Source organism: Pterocles gutturalis, unplaced genomic scaffold (assembly GCF_000699245.1).
Source record: "Pterocles gutturalis isolate BGI_N339 unplaced genomic scaffold, ASM69924v1 scaffold2805, whole genome shotgun sequence".
NCBI lineage: Eukaryota > Metazoa > Chordata > Aves > Pterocliformes > Pteroclidae > Pterocles > Pterocles gutturalis.
In genome coordinates, this window is record NW_010140435.1 from 36776 (window position 1) to 53697 (window position 16922).

At 40.3% G+C, this 16922-nt stretch overlaps 1 protein-coding gene across 1 annotated transcript in view; it reads left to right on the forward strand.

Annotated features, from left to right (window-relative positions):
* Positions 1-297: 297 nt before the first annotated feature.
* LOC104469213 (inositol 1,4,5-trisphosphate receptor type 2) overlaps positions 298-16922 on the forward strand; it is a gene marked incomplete at its 3' end in the record, with an annotated part of 96894 nt that continues 80269 nt past the window's right edge. Inside the window, exons 1-4 of the mRNA XM_010083642.1 lie at positions 298-312; positions 812-895; positions 1950-2096; positions 3356-3451. Of these exons, the coding sequence (XP_010081944.1) occupies positions 857-895; positions 1950-2096; positions 3356-3451 (282 nt within the window). The remainder of the gene's footprint in view (positions 313-811; positions 896-1949; positions 2097-3355; positions 3452-16922) is intronic.

The window sequence follows — 16922 nt, forward strand, 5'->3', positions numbered from 1 at the left end:
TGAGAATGGGAGGATTCATTACGGTAGAAATCTTGAACCCAAGCAATTGCAGAGGCAGGGGTGAACAGAACCGGCGTGTGAATTGTCTGCAAATAAATTCACCGAGTGCCATTATTAGAGCATGCATTTGAGTAATTTTTAAAAAATGTAACATTCTTTGATTTTATTGGATAATTACATAAGTCTAAATTGCATTTTATTTCTGACTTCCAGGTTGTTGTGGGAGATAAAGTTGTACTGATGCCAGTCAATGCAGGGCAGCCTCTACATGCCAGCAACATTGAGCTTCTAGATAACCCTGGCTGCAAAGAGGTGAGTTCAGTGGAGGGAGAAGGGATAATTGCTAATCTAAGATGTATTATCCATTATTCTTTAGCAGTAATGAGAACCCCACCGTGGGCTAGATGCCAGTATTAAGCATTGGTTCCAGCTTGGTCTCAAAAAACCAAGATGAAATATACTTATTCTTGGCACAATTCTGCCTGGCACTGAAAGCTTTGTGAGGTTAGCTTGAGTATCTGAAACCCTCACTGTTGTAAGAGTAAGTTCTCTTCCAGCAGCTCTTTATGTTGTCTTCGATGGTCTGTAAACAGACTGAGTAGCATTTTGCCCACTGAATCTTCTCCAACATCAACACTATTGTTATTAAGACTTGAGAGCTTCAGGAACCATGTTAGGAACTGTACCAAATAGGTAGCTAAGCCATGTCCCGTGCCACCCTACATGTGGTGTGGTCTTTTAGAAGAACAGAATGTCTCAAAAAGAAAAGAACAGTCCTTAATACTATAATTATGTTTTTTTTTCCCCAAAGGTAAATGCTGTCAACTGTAACACAAGCTGGAAAATAACTTTGTTCATGAAATTCAGTAGCTACCGAGATGATGTACTGAAAGGAGTAAGTATGACTTTTTTTTCATTATTTTTTAAATTTGAAAAATCATACCGTATTTGACTGTAGAGAAATATTACGTGGTCAAAAAAAGAAGAAATGAGAACTTTATGGAGATGTTGAGGATCCATCACTACTGTCCTGTAACAGCCAGAGTATTTTTCCTTTGTGTTATTGTCTTACTAAGTGAATTTGTCTGGATTGTGCTAACTTCCAGCTGCTTTCCACTCCCAAGGACAACTGAGGATCCATGAGAAAAGATGAAGTTCAAGCCCAGAATGACGAGGGCCTCTGTACAGAATAGCTGTGACAGTTTATGCCGAGATGCTAAACCAGGCATAACAAGCTTAGAGAAGGAAGCGAGACATGAAAGATGACAGTAGCTGCAGTAAGACAATGTAGCTTTAAATGCTTATGGTTTGCACAGCTTCATGCCTCTAGGTCACGCTCTGAGATCACTTACATTTTCATTTCAAATAAATAAATTTTACTTGTCCTTATTATACCTTAATAAGTCATTATCAACTAGCTATTTTTTGGTAGGTAACAAGGTACCAGCAGTTTCTAAGGAAGAATTTGAAAGGGATGATGGTATATCTGTGTAGACCCATTTGGGGATAGTGTTTCAAACCTTGAGGAGAGAAGACGTTGGTTTTGGTTGCAGAGTAGAAGACATGAGACAATACTAGAGAAATCTCTTCGCCTTCCCTAAATACTAAAACATATCAGAAAGAAAAAAAATCCTTTTAGTAAAGTTAGCTAAAATTAGAAATCACCTTTAAGTTAACTGCTGCCCACTATTCATTGCAGTGCTCTGAAACAAGTTCTGTTTTCACAGAAGTGTGTGGATCTCCGCAAGGCTGAATTATCTCATCTGATTTCCAGACTCAGTGCCAAGATTGTATGCTCTGCACTTGGTACCTGCTCCAGCAATAGGAAATTAATAAATGTTTTCTTCACGTCAGCTATGTTCACATCACCGGAGCTAGTACAGATATAGAGGATGAGTCTAGTGCCTTTGCCTACCACTTAACAATGCTTCTTTTTCATATTACTTTAGGGAGATGTTGTTAGGCTCTTTCATGCAGAGCAAGAGAAGTTTCTGACCTGTGATGAATATGAGAAGAAACAACATATTTTCCTTCGTACTACATTGCGTCAGTCAGCCACTTCTGCAACAAGTTCTAAAGCACTATGGGAAATAGAGGTATTTTTTTCTTTTTATAAATATTTTAGGACCTGCAGGCCAGAGTTCAGTAAAAATACCTTACCACAACATGAATCATTCATAGCCTCTTGGTATCATTGTGCACCTCTCCGTAACTATTATTATTTTATGAGGCAGCTTGTGTAGGATAAATACTGAGGAGATGCTTTATTGCTCTGTGTGTGTGGAGAGAGGATGTTTTCTTACTATATTTCCCTGTGCTAGAATGACAAAGGTTCAAATTCAGACTTGACTTAAATGGTGCGATTTTATCAAAGCTGACCGGATGGTACTCATGTATCCAGAGTCCTGAGTGTTTATATTTGACTTCATGTGCAATATAGAATATTGGAATTGATGGCTGACAAGAAATCTCACACATGTGATTGAGTCCATTCTTCTGCAACAGGGCACATCAACTTCTGTTTAAAGTTACGCCAAATCAAGGTGTTGTTGCTGAATGGGGCTGATTTTGAAAAGATGGCTAGCAAATATATTTTTGTTTAACTGAGGAACACTGGAAACTGGTACATCTCAAATCCTTGCGATTACAGTAATGTAACTCTTATATCCAAAAGTTCTTATGTGCTGAACCAACTTTATGCATTTAAATGAGAGCTCCTCACTCAGGCGAATGGTTGATTTTTGACTGAATAAGGACTGTATGGAATTGAGTATATTGCATTTGTAGTTATCTGAGATTACTCCTTAAGAGAGACAGGTACTGCTAGATTTGAAGGTAGCAAATGACCTACAGCTTAGTTAAAGGGAAAAAGAAATAACCCAGGATATTTCAAGTTGTATGGGGATGTTTTATCACTTGAACAAAAATTTATCAGAAGCCCCCAGTGTTGTCAAAAATAGAGCTGGTATTAGTGGTGAAACAATATAAGAACATTTGAGTTTAGCTTTTAAGTAGTGCCTGTGTTAGTGTAGAGCAGCTACACTTACTTTCTTGAGCTCCAGATTCACACCATATCACTTCAAAGAAAAATTTGTCTCATCATGTTGGCAGGGAGTAGATTAATGAAAACATGGAATGTAATAGTAGAAGGAGTATTTCCTGGCGCCTGGCAAAAAATAAATGTAAGTAGTTGTTATCTATGGTGGGCTTAGTGTGAACACAGAATTCCTCTCTGTGGTAGATTGATTGTAATTATGTAGTTTATATATTTTTATTTGGAATGAGCTGTAAGAAATGTCAGTGATAGAAGTATGATCTTGAGAAGCATGCTTAAAATCTGTACTTCTTCTTTTAGGTTGTCCATCATGACCCTTGCCGGGGAGGGGCAGGACAGTGGAATAGCTTGTTTAGATTTAAGCATTTGGCAACTGGAAACTACTTAGCTGCAGAGGTAAGAATTGTCAGTTGAACAAGTGGATGCCTAACCAAGCACTATACGTGTCCTGCTAATTCAGATCTACCGTAGTAGGTAGGTCCACAATGTAGATCTGTGAAAAGATCTCACACCAAGTGTTAACAGAAAGATGTGGATGTGCACTGCTGTGTCATGCTGTGTTGTTGTAGCCAAGGCTTGCAAGGAAAATTTTTTGAGCTGCAGGACACTAGTAGGTGAGTTCAAGACAGCATCTAACCTTAATTTGAACTGTGCCGTTGAATCTTGAATCTGCTGTTCTCAGGGCCACCAGGGAAAACACCACTGTTAAATATCCACCATATTTACACTGAAAATCCTTGTATTCATTTATCTCTCTGCTCTGGTTTGCCCTTGATTTTTGCAGTAGTGTTGTGATCAGTCAAATATTCTTCTTTGCTGGCTCAGGCAACCGTATACAGAGTATAAGCTTTTAGAGTGGAACTGAGTGCAAGATAATAATGGAATGGTTTGGGTTGGAAGGGATCCCAAAGATCATCTAGTTCCAGCCCCACTTCCATGGGCAGGGACACCTTCCACTAGACCAGGTTGCGCAAAGCCTCATCCAACCTGGACTTGAACACCTCCAGGGATGGGGCATCCACAGCTTTTCTGGGCAGCCTGTTCCAGTGCCTCACCACCCTCAAAGTAAAAAAAAAAAACATTCCTAATACCTAATCTAAATGTACCCTCTTTCAGCTTAAAACCATTACCCCTTGTCTTGTCACTATACTCCCTGATAAATTGTCCCTCCCTACCTCTCCTGTAGGCCCCCTTTAAGTTCTGGAAGGCTCCTATAAGGTCTCCTCAGAGCCCTCTCTTCTCCAAGCTGAACAATCCCAGCTCTCTTGGCTAGTCCTCATATGGGAGGTGCTCCAGCCCTCTGATCATCTTTGTGACCCTCCTCTGGATCACTGAGCCTGATCAGAGAAGTCTGCGTGCAAGCACTGGAACAGATAACTCTAAGCTGCTCTAATTCAGGAGTTGTCATTCCTTTTTTTTCCTGCAGGCTCTAGACTTCTTGAAAAAATGTTACTATGGTGCCAATTTCAGTGTATTGATCTCTGACAGGCAGCATGTGGTCCAAGGCATCTTTGCGTTCTGTAGAAGTTTGAGGAGGGACAAACTTGTATATTCATGACATGACTATTGGTGTTTTCCTAGTGCATTGTGGTTATAAGCAGGTTGCAGGGTTCTGCTATTGTACTGTACTCTTGTATTTTTCCTAAAATTTTAATAAATAAAGGTCTGAGGAAGGATTTGCCCCTTTTGGTGGAACAGAAGGTCCAAGAGGAGAAGGAAAATCTTGCAGCTTGTCTGGTTACTATCTGTTACTTAATGCAAAATAGAAAAAGAGCAGCTTAATATCTTTTAAGACCCATAATTGTCCGTAAAAATAAAACAATGCTCTTGACAAGCTGGAATAGAGCAGATAATACCAAGTTTATGGAATGGGACAGCCTTGGATTTTTCTCTGGTTGCAAGAAGCTGTGAACTTTTAAAGACATATCTAATCCATATTAGAACTGTTATGTGTCCAAGTTGTATCAGTGGAATGAAAAGTATTTTTTTCCCCACTGATTTAGTTAAGTCTGTGCTGGATTGCTTCTTTTGACTTATGCTTGGAAGTATGAGTGTGAAAATCTACAACCAGAGCCAGTTATAAATCACTATATGTTAAGGAATCCCTGAAAAAAGACTTATGCTGACTGGATTGAGTTACATTTATAGCAGTGCAACTTCTGTATGCAGAGAACTCCTTACTATTCCCAGGGTGCTGCTTTCACTTTCCAGCTCCTATCACAGCCTGCGCTGATTTCAGAGTAAGAGCAAACAGGAGCTATCAAACCTTTACTTATTTCTAATTACGCCAAAACCAGTGTCAAAACATAAGCAGTGGACCATCAAGACAGATACTGATATTATTGTCCATCTAAGACTGAGTGTAATTTGGATCTTCTCGTTGGCTTTAGCAGTAGCTCACAGTGTAAGGTAGAAACCTGATAGGCCTGAGTGGTGAAGAGCATTACCCTTTTAAAGGCCCAACAGGCCTTAATTGCCCTGCTCTACGTTGCTGCCTCCGTACTGCAGCAATGCTTCAGCTTGGCTGAAGCCAGTTGGCTTTATTGTGTAATTAATACTGCCTAATAATAGCTAATTTTCAAGAGGCAACCAGTACTCCCACGTAAGAGATGGTTCCATTTTCGTCTCTGCTTACAATAAGAGATGCTCCTAGTAGAAAGATTTTACTCAGACTTGTGAGGCTGATGGAGAGTCAGGAAAGGCATGAAGCACTCTGACTGATGGGCTTCCTTCTCCCACCATACCTCATCTGCTCAGGGGTTTTCAGGAGAGAAATCTTTGGGTCAAGAGGTGTCACACTACACTGAATGTCAAACCTGAGCTTGGGTCCTTTCTGCCCCTGGAAAGGAAATCCCCATCAGGAAGACTCATAATAGGGAGAGTACAATTGGCACAGTAGGGTAAGAGCTGGAAGAGCATTTGGGTTGAACAGAGGTGATACATTGTGACTGGAAAGCAGCATTAGCTACTGCATCTATGAAGTGTAAAATGCCTGCTGGTGGAGATATTAAAGATATCGCTGTAATAAAAACCTGTGAACTGTATTTTACACAGTTCACATGTCAGGCACAACACACCAGCCAGACATACACGTCAAAGATCTACGAACAGGCAGGCAGACACCTAATGTGCGTGAGCTAACTTTAAATGAGTTGGGCAAAGCTTACTGAACACTTATCAGTGCTGTTGCAGCACAGGAAGATTACTCATGGTATGGATTATCAACAGCGTCACACGTTGCCATGACCTGATTTTGTTTAAGCTTCCATGATAAAGATATCTAGAGTGGAATAAGAAGTACAACACATAAACAAAATTCCCAAATCTTTAAGCATTCTGTTGTTGGCTAAGGATACAATTTCTGTCACGGTTTGAGCTATTGTAAATCAGGATTAATCCTTTCTTCGTCCTTCCGTAAATCAGCTTGATGTGTACCATGGAGATTTCTGCAGTAGATTCTTGCATAGGTCAAGTCTCAGACAATGAGCAAAAGTGTCCTTCACCTGGGTGTCTCCTTTTGCTCCTCCTCAGTTAGGCTTGTACCTTGTGTGAACGGTGCTGTGCCTTCTCTGTGTCTCTGAGGCTTCCTGTGCCAGATGTAACTGGTCAGCCTGATCTGTGGCTCAGTGGGTCTGAGCCACATAAGGAAGGGATGCCACTGCAGCTTGTTAAGGCCAGGGGATGATCTGGGGACTAAGAAAATTCAAGACACTTGCCCCAGAGAATTCAGGAATTTAAAACGAATGAACTTAAAAGTGTTTCAATACTACAGTAAGTAAGTTTTTTTAAAAAAAACAAAAGAAGTGAGGCAATGCAGTTGTTTAGTAAACAAAACATATAGGTGAGTACTGGTAAATCTAAATCTTATACACTTGAGAGAATGAAGTCGCGATGTGTAAGTCCTAAATTCCTTGTTCCTAAGAATCGCAATCAGTTGTCCAGCTTTTGTAACCTTTCAAAGACTAAGGGTCCTCTGATACCTCTGACTTCCGACATAGTCTCAAGTACCATTTCTTTTAATCCTCTTTCCACTTGGCATTATTTAGGCTAACTTTCATTAATATGCTTTGAAGTTCCTTAAAACCTACTAATACCATAAAGCAACCTAGACCCTACCACCAGACTATGGGCTGAAGGTGAGCCACCCTGAAAGACTCACTGCTAAAGGAGACCCGGTGGAAGACATTTGCTAATTGCACATAGCTACACTGTCATTCCCCTACTAGTATGCACATCCTTGGGACACAGTCTGACACATCAAATGCATTTATGCTCTCACATAGTTACTTAAGGCCTAGGAGGGATATGCTGAAGAAAAATTTCATGTTTGGTGGTTAGACTTGGGACACTGGAGATCTTGATAGGTGGTAATGTCTCCTACATGTCTGGCATTTGGAAACCTGAAGCCACTGGCTCAGACATTCTCAAAACATTGAAACTGTAAAAAAAGTAGAACCAAATACTCATCTGAAAAATTGGAAAGATAAATTATCTTCTTTGGAGACAGTGGGAGTTCTGCTGTTAGTGTCAGAAGGACTTGATTTCACCCAAAAGAGCTGAGCCAGATCCTTAGCAGGAGATTTAGACACTAAGCCACCAGCTAAGATCCAGGCTGCTGGGTTTTATTCTTATCTCTACAAAGTCAGCAGTCTTTTAGAAAAAGTTCTGTAGAAGATTCTTTTTTTAGCCCTGGTTACAGCAAAATGACCCAAGTTATTCTGAAGTTCTGTATTTATAAAGAGAGACTGTAAGGTTAGGTGAAAATTGAATGCTTCAAAGTAACAAAGACTTTACCAATTTTTTAAAAGTCTTTTCAGTGCATGTACCACATGCAGAACGCACCCAAATTTGTCTGTGTGTGTGAGTGAGCTGCAGTTTGCTTAAACAGCCTTTCAAATGCTGCAGGTTGGGACCACACATCTGTGCCTTTCTCATCAACACACCTAACTTTTTCAATATTCTGATCACCAGGATAAAAGTCTCTTTGAACTGAGTATCAGCTTGTCGATTCTAAAACATGCCCCTTTTGTATTGTTCTTCATGTGTATAGTAGCTCCAGTTCTGTGATTTCTAAGCTGGATAATCTGTACTGGAAGTATTAGCACTCACTGTAAGTTAAACAGAAGTATGTGTGCCCATGCATACATATATGCACACACAAGAAATGCAGGATAAGTCTGTTATTTCATATTAAACTTCTCAGGTCAGATGGATATTGTTAAAATAATCACAAAATATATATGCAAATATCAAATCGCATGCTATTCTCAGATATTGCAGTAGGCAATCGATAAACCACAGTACTTTGCTTGTGAAACATTGTGAACATGTACATAATTACAGAGCAGAATTTGTAAGGAAAAGTCTGTGATAATTCTGTTTTACTCAGTTGAATAGACTAAACTAGAGTTACTAGATACCTTGGCCAAGATATGTCACTAAATCTGGCGAGGTGATTGTCTTTAACACTGAATTAGCTATACCAAGATAATGCAGGTAAGATGGCAGCCTTAGTGCTTACCTTCTGTGATTCCATAAAATTGTGGCCAAGGGTTGAACAAGGGTTCAGATTATTACTGTGTCTTCCAAGGTAGGGCATAGAGTACTGATGTTGCTCCAAAAGGTAATCTGTGCCTTGAAATTGTTCTAGAAGAAAGAGAAGAGTGAGAACAGGCTAGCCAATGCAATAGGTTGAAGCAGTGAGCTCAGAGGTAATGGCAGAGCCAGACATACTTTTTATGACTTGTGGTGTGCTTCATTCATTAAGCCAAATTTTTGCTCATATAAAGGCCTTCATTCAGTAAAGCTCTTGGGAGTAGCCTTGGGTGTCTCGGATGCTGACCTGATGGGTTTGGACTTCCTCTAACAGTTTTTGCTTGTGCAGCCACCCCCTGGACTTTTTTTACCGTTGTAGGACTGAAGCCTACACAACTGCCACTTTTAACTTCTGCATGTGAATATACAGCGTAAATGGCTTGTACAGGATAAGTGGGATGGCAAACTCTTTAGCATGTATTCTGATGATGGACATGTCACAGAGATAAAGCTGTTCACTAGCTAGCTGCTTTGGGCAGAAGCAGCAATCTGATGTGCATTCCCGATGCATGTCCCACTGGAAAACACCTCTGGCTTACTTGTAGGGTTTGCTTTCTTCTTCCCAAAAGAGTGAAAGTGCAGCTTTTAAGCTGTAAAATGGATCAACTCTGGTCAGAGTTTTGTTCTAAACTCTTTTGCTAAAATCCTGCATGAAACATGCTTCCAGCTTTGGGGCTACTTTAGCACTAGATCCTCAACAGAGTCTCTTTTGGAGGTATGAAATGTTTGAAGCCAGTTGGCCTGAGCAGCACAGGGTTACATGCACGTGAGATGAAATGACAATTATATGAATATTCTAAATTGAACAGTAAGTCCAGTCCAACTCACGAAGGCTGTAGTTCAGTGATAAGAGCACCTCAGTGGCAATGTAGGCTTGCAGAAGTGTCATGTTTCTGCAACACAGTGTACTGCCACTGATGTGGTGTTGGCACAGACTCCAGGGTGTGGGGAAGAATAGTCTGTGCTGTAAACCAGGGCACTGAGCTAAGGCATGGTGGCACAAGGGGTTGGGGTGGGTTGACAGGAACCGCTGAGGCCAGGGTCAAAGGCCTTGCCTTGTGGGACTGTCAGCTGAATTTCACCTTGTGATGGTGTAAACCACTTGCTGAGAACCCTTGAATCAGTGGCCAATAAAAGTTTTTCATACTCCTCTCATCTTTCCTGAATAATTTCTTCCCATATTATTTCACTCTACTTTTCTGTCAAAATTGTACATTTCTTTTCAGAAAAGTTTATCTACATCATTCACTTTAAATTGAGAACTGCTGTTAATGTTGGTTTGTGTTCTTTTAAGTGGATTTCTGTTATGTCTTGGTATCAAAAACATTAATTGCCATATGATATATATATTGTTACAGTATATGTTCATTTGGGTAGACAGGGCCAAACTGTTCATAATAAATTTAATCCTGTTGTAATAATAATTTAATTGGGATCATGGTGAAGATAGCTGAGTGCATGTTCAAGTTAATACTGATAGAAAATAATCCTTTCCTGCCTTCTGAATAGCACATAGTAAAGAAGTGGAACTTGCTGCCACAAGAATAGAAAACAAAACATTTAATGAGTTTTTAAGAAAGTTACATATTTGTACGAGAAATAGAATCCTCAGCATTAGCTAAGATGAAAAAAATTGTAAAAGGGAAGTCAGTTCTTAAACTCGAGGCTGTAAACCAGGATTAACCCCTTGGCATGTAGTGGTAAATGCTCTGTGGTTTCTCCTGCCTTTAGAAACAGTATGTCAAATAACTGGATAAAAATGGCCTTGTTTAACCAAGATGTGTGGGTACCTTTTGCTCAAGGGTAACAGTTTGCAAACCGGAGAAGGCGCCAGGAGATGGCAGCATCCACCAAGGCCTTCATGCATCTGCTGCACATTTAATTTGTTGGTATTGTGGGACCTCCTTACCTGGAGATTGCTTCAAAATTTTCTGTTTGAATCGGGGTTTTTTTTTTCCAGTCTCTTTGTTAAATGTTAATACAGCTCTCTGATTTTTTATCTGTTGGGCTCAGTGATTAAAGGTTTTTGTATGAAAAAGTGCTTCCAGGATGGCAGGGTGAACTCGACACCGTGAGCCTTATTTCTATTTTCACTGTTTCATAGGAGGAGTGCGGTTTTGTTTTAAAGCTCTATAAGGAGTGAAGGATAATTTACAGCTATGCCTGAAGAGATGGAAGCGATCCAGAGACTAGAGGAGGAGGATGGATTACTCATTTACAGAGCCAGTCTGACCTGTTCCTCAGACTTGGATGTGGCTTTTTAAAGTGACAGAGTTAGAAGCTGTCCATTTAGCAAAACTCAGGGCTAGATTTTCTAAGGCTTTTTAACAGTCTTGGGAATGCAGCTAAATATCGACCTGACTTGTCTTGACTTTGGTACAAGTTACGAACATTTGCATCTGTCGGTGTGCAAATACATTCAGGAATCTGGATCTTGGAGGAAGGATTTTTTTCCCCCAGACAACTAGTTCTGCAGTAGTGAGTGATCTGTGAGCCCGTGTTCAGCTAGGCTTTTTCAGTCCTGTCTGAAGTTGGCTGCGTTTGAGCTGTGTTTGTGTACGTATGAGCTTGAGGAGGAAGGGAAATGTGAAGCCATTAACACAGCATTTTTTATAATTTAGTCATTATAAGGACTGCTTCAGTTATTAAAAATACAGCATCTTTTGGTATTACATTTTGATGTATTCCAAACCAGAAAATGTAGACATGTGGTTTGTTCTTTAGTGCATTTTTTTTACTTATTATTTCAAGATTACTTAAAAAGCTTTTATTCAATTATATTTGTGCTTTTTTTCCTTTATTTTTGAAGCTTGATGGAGGTTTAGAAGGCTTCTCTCGGGGTTCTTTTTAAGTTGCTGTTGGGATTTTTTGCGTGTTTTTTAAAATTTGTTTGGGGTTTTTTAACAGTAGAAATTTCAGTAATGTCTAATTCACTCATCCCTACTTATTTCTGGGAGAACCACTGAAAGGCATACGGGATATTAGTATTTAGAACGTAACCCTTGAAGAGATGAGGATCCTTTTTCATATAGCACATGTCGGCATGGAGCTGCTGAAGCTCATGCTGATGTTGTGGCCCAGCATTCAGGTTAGAATAAAGGATCTCTTAAACATTTTTATTTCTTTTGACTTCCTCTGCAGAACAGGACATAGCTGTGTGGGACTGAGCACCAGACATTGGTGGGTGGTCAGGTTCAGTGCCTTTGATCACAGTAGAAGCAAAGGGATTTCCCAGTCACCACTCTCTTGTGGCCTAACATAGAGCTACATGTGACATCAGCTCCAGCTTATGCCACTGATGTGAGACCTTTAAATTGGTGGTGATTTAGGCATATACCAAAGCACTGGCCTGCCATTGCTTATCCAGCAGCTAAAAATGGCATCAAGATGACCTATCCTTTCTTCTTATGACAAGGGTGAATAATTGGGTCAGGAAGGTGTCAGAGCTGATTCTCATCCCAGTTTTTGACTAACAGGTAGTTCTCCCACGTAGGGATGGCTGTCCCTGCCCGCTTCACTCCACTTGTGCTGCATGGGGGACCTGAAGCAGACAAAAAGATTCAGCTCTGCCAGTGCTCCCTGGAAACTCGTCTGATCTGCTAAGGCACAGCTCATAAGCAAAACAGCAGCAAAATATAATCCTGAAATAAAAGGCCTCATAAGATTTTTAAACTTTCCTCAGATTATGATTATCAGGAACTTTGTGCCAATGCTGTGGAGTGTTGAATGGGGTTTATCGAGGTAGAGTCATAGCCAGTCTTTCTCCAAGAAGTTAATAAGACGGCAAAAGTCCTTTGAATACCACTGAAGTCTTTGAAATTGTGCAGAAGTCCTTTAGATTTATCGAAAGCTAATCAGCATGACATTAACAAAGAACAAAGCAAGCCTAATGAAGATGAAAGATTTGAGAAGTGGATTTTTCTTCTTTTGTGGTGACTTTTTTTTCCTTAAAGACTTGCCCTTGTTGATTGGGTAGCAGGGGCATTATCAAATGAAATGGGAATTGTTTACGTGTGTTGAATTAGATCCTTCTGTTCTTTGTCTGTCAGGGTTTCGTTCATAAATGCGGGTTTTAACCAAGTCATTAAAATGCTCATTTAGCTGAAATTTGGCAATCTGATTCTTTCCCTGACAAGATGTTTTAAATATCCTTTACCTAGTCAACAAAATCTGATTAAAATCAGCATGGGTGTTTCTTTCCCCAAACCACTTTCTCTCCTTCTTAATTAAGAGTGTCCAAGAATAGCCTGTTTCGGTACTTTCCGTGCATTCCTCCATCTAGGAAAGCAGCATTCAATACAAAGGTGAAATGCAAACTGTCCACAATATACACTGAGATTTATAATCCAGTAGTTGGTCTGAATAAAGTGTATCTTCCTATGTGAAGATGCAAAAATAAAATTAAAGCCAGGAATAACGTATTAGTGAGAAGTTGTTCTGCTCAATAGTAGAACCTCAGGAGATTATGCAGTCTTAAAGCCTTATGTATTCAAAACTTTCAAGATGTAATTTTGACTGGCTTTAATCAGGAGAGACGCTGTCAGCAGAGATGACAGAGTCTGGGACTTCTGGCAGTCGATCTAACAGGATACCTCTCGGGATTAGCAGGGCACTTGCATTCTCTGAGCACCAAATACTAGTAGTAACACACAAACACGCAGAGGTGAAAGTTCTCTTCTTACTATGCAGAATCTCCAGGAGGATTATCACATTATGAAGGCATTAGGTAAAAATTGAGGAATGAGATTCCTTGCCCTTTCAGATAACTTTAATCAGAAATGGTTAAAGTCTTTGTCTATATATCCGTTTTCCACTTGTAAAAGCTGGCTGCTATTTATGTGCTTGTCACACATACTCTCTACTAGGGGCCTTCTGGTGCTCCCACAGTACCATTATATTGGTGTATGTATTCATTCATATGTCTACTCTTTTTATGTGCCACCATGTACAAAGGCTGAACATAAAATCTATCTAAGATACATCAATTTTTATGCACCCAGAAGGACCATCTGCAGTGCTGACCCTGACTTTTGGGCTTTTGCTGATAGCCTGCATAGATAGTGAGTTGAGAATTTGGCTTCTTAGAAGAGTGTGCAAGTAAAGGCAAGTTTTGTTTCGATTTAAAGTATCTATTACCTTCTGTGTAGTTGCAAGTATTTCTATGAATGCCAAAATAGTCAGTGATTTTAGTGTTTAAAAACATGATTGTGTGCTGGCGGTGTGGCCTTCTCATGGCACTTACTGTCCTTGTCTGCTGACAAGTTTTCTAGGCTGCTTCCAAGCTCTCTTTTCCCCAGTAGACTGAGACCAAGACAAGTTGAGGTCCCAGATGCTTCCTGTGAACTATATTGTGCAAACTGCATTTGCAGTTGCAGTGGTGCTTACCTGTCGATAGGGCCTTAGTGTAATGAAAAGCTTATGCAGCACCTAAGTCAGGGTGCACTGTTAGCCCGTGTATGTAAAACTGTAATGTCTTTCGTGCTGTTGTGGTGGGAAAGAAAAGTTGATATGGTAGTCCCATTTTCTGGAGGTTAGGACAATTTATGTAGGCTGGGGATGCGTAGAGTTGGGTCTGGGTTCATATGTAAAAGCAATTGGAAAAGGTGAAGTAAGTGTCCGTGGTGTCATAAATCATTTCCATTGGATCTGTGAGAGCTGATGACCTTAGCCTTGCCCAACTGCAAAACCCCCACAATAGAGCTGGCCTTCTGCATGGCAGTGGAGTGGAGGCCCAGCACAACTACTGTCAGGCGGCCAGTTCACCACTTTGCTGATGTGAATTCTCCTTTGTCCTTCCGTAGTTATTCTCTGCTGATGCAGTCTGTGTTACTTGATGTAGGTTGCACCTCCCCTTACCACCACATAGTGATTGCCATTTACTCAGGTGGTTAGGTTATGTGGCCTTACATAGCAGTCGAATATTGGGATATTATGATGAGTGTCGTGACCTTGCCATAACATGAAATGAGTTTCAAGGTCTTTGATATTGTTTAGTTTTCAGCCATGGGGAAGCTGAACTTTCATTTTGTGATACCTTTTTCCATCCATGGAAAGGTAAAAAATGGCTGTACCTAAGTTTGTTGAAAAACAAGCACCAGAGGATTAGGATTTCTGGGTTGTTCTGCATTGGAAAAGTAGCTATTGGAGATATAATCTAAAAAAACCAACACATAATGAAGCTATTACAGTAATGATTTATGCAATCACACTTGCTTGAGCTCTGCAGTTTACAATGCATTGTGTTCTTACTGCATATTAACTACATGCACTTTCCAGTGGTGTTTTACAGAAATATACAGTACTTTATTTCAGCTACACTACAGTAACATTGCAACTTCAGCACATCCAATGACACAAAAATCTTGAAAACTGTTGAGCTTTAATGGGGTCCATTTTAGCATAGTATTCTTACTTTCCAAACACCTGCAAAGAATAGTACCTGATTTCACTAGCAGCAAGGAAAAACATTATTAATGTTGTTATTTTCAAGGATTCTTTTGTTTTGGAGGCTTATTGAAGAACATGGAGGTGATCTTACATAAATCACAAAAAGCAATAGATTTTGGAGTGTTAAGACTGTCACTGTGTCCTTAAATCATTCTGCTGTACTTGGATGTTGAAAAGGACTCAGAACAGGTGTAATATAACATACAACACTACATGATTTATGCTTCTCTACCTGGAAACTATAGTATGGGATAATAGCTAATAGTCTGATTTGCAGAGATGCTCAGCACCAATGTTAGCTAAAATGAAAATGAAAGTGGCAGCTGCTCTGTACAGCTGAAAAAGGGTCCATGAATGTCAGCTCTAAAATAATAGAAGCATAGAATCATGGAATGGTTTGGGTTGGAAAGGCCCTTAAAGATCAAAAAGTCCCAACCCGCCTGCCATGGGCAGGGACACCCTCCACTAGCCCAGGTTGCTCAAAGCCTCATCCAGCCTGGCCTTGAACACCTCCAGGGATGGGGCATCCACAGCTTCCCTGGGCAACCTGTGCCAGTGCCTCACCACCCTTACAGTAAAAAATCTCTTGCTAATATCTAATCTGAATGTACCCTCTTTCATCTTAAAACCATTACCCCTCATCCTATCACTCCACTGCCTGATAAAGAACATCCCCAACTGGACTGTAAGGCTGCTATAAGGTCCCCCCGGAGCCTTCTCTTCTTCAGGCTAAACAATCCCAACTCTCTCAGCCTGTCTTCATAGGTGAGGTGCTCCAGCCCTCTCATCATCTTTGTGGCTCTCCTCTGGGCTCACTCCAAGAGTTCCATGTCCTCCTTATGTTGGGGGCCCCAGAGCTGAACACAGTACTCCAGGTGGGGTCTCATGAGAGCAGAGTAGAGGGGCAGGATCACCTCCCTTGACTGCATTCTGTTGTGTTTATGGTTTAACGTCAGCATCTCAAAACTTTCTCTAGAAAACATATTTTTAGTTCTATTATTTCTGTTAAAGAAGGGCAAGAAAAAGCATTATTAAGGATGCATTTAATTTTTTATTTCAGCCTTCTGTCTCTCTCAGCCTCAGTCCACAAGTGAACTATTTTGTAAATTTGAGGGCAGTCTGCTTAGTCATTTTTAAAGTAGGCAGGAAGTGGTGTGGGAGAGAGATTTTCCTGGTTTCTCCTGTTGTTGCTATATATTTTTTAAATGCATCACTATGTTGAAAGCAAATAGCTGAAGAATAGCAGAATTCAAGGCCCAATTCATACTGGGTAGACAACTGTATTCACTCGGGCCCTTCAGTGAAATGTCACTTCTGTTTGAAGATCTAGTCTTCAGTGGACAGTTCTCTGTGCTGAGTCTAGTGACAACACTGAGATGACCCAGACTTTTTCTCGCTTGCTTGCAACCAGACTCTGAAGGTAGGTTCAAATTTAGCCTTTCTGTATCTTCTCTGTGCCTGTGCTGAAAGGCCACTGTGTGGGGCTGTGACTAAGGAGCACTGCTTGACAATTTTTTCTGTTCTTGATGAAGGACCAAATCTAGAGAGCTGAGCTTGGCTGTTAGAATGGGCAACTAGAATTATTTTAAGGTGTCAGGTGAACAAATGTGATGTTGAAAGAAGTGTGAGAACTTATGAATAAACCAAAACTATATGAAAACAGTTACATGTATATGTATACATACATTGATGTATGTATTTATATCTTCTAGTTGTCTGTTGTTCAGTGTTCATCTCCCATTCCTGTTGCTGTATAACAGAAGTAGGTGTGAGTTAGAGCTAGGAGGCTGTGTGAGAATGTCTTGGAGGAGCAAAATCCTCAAGA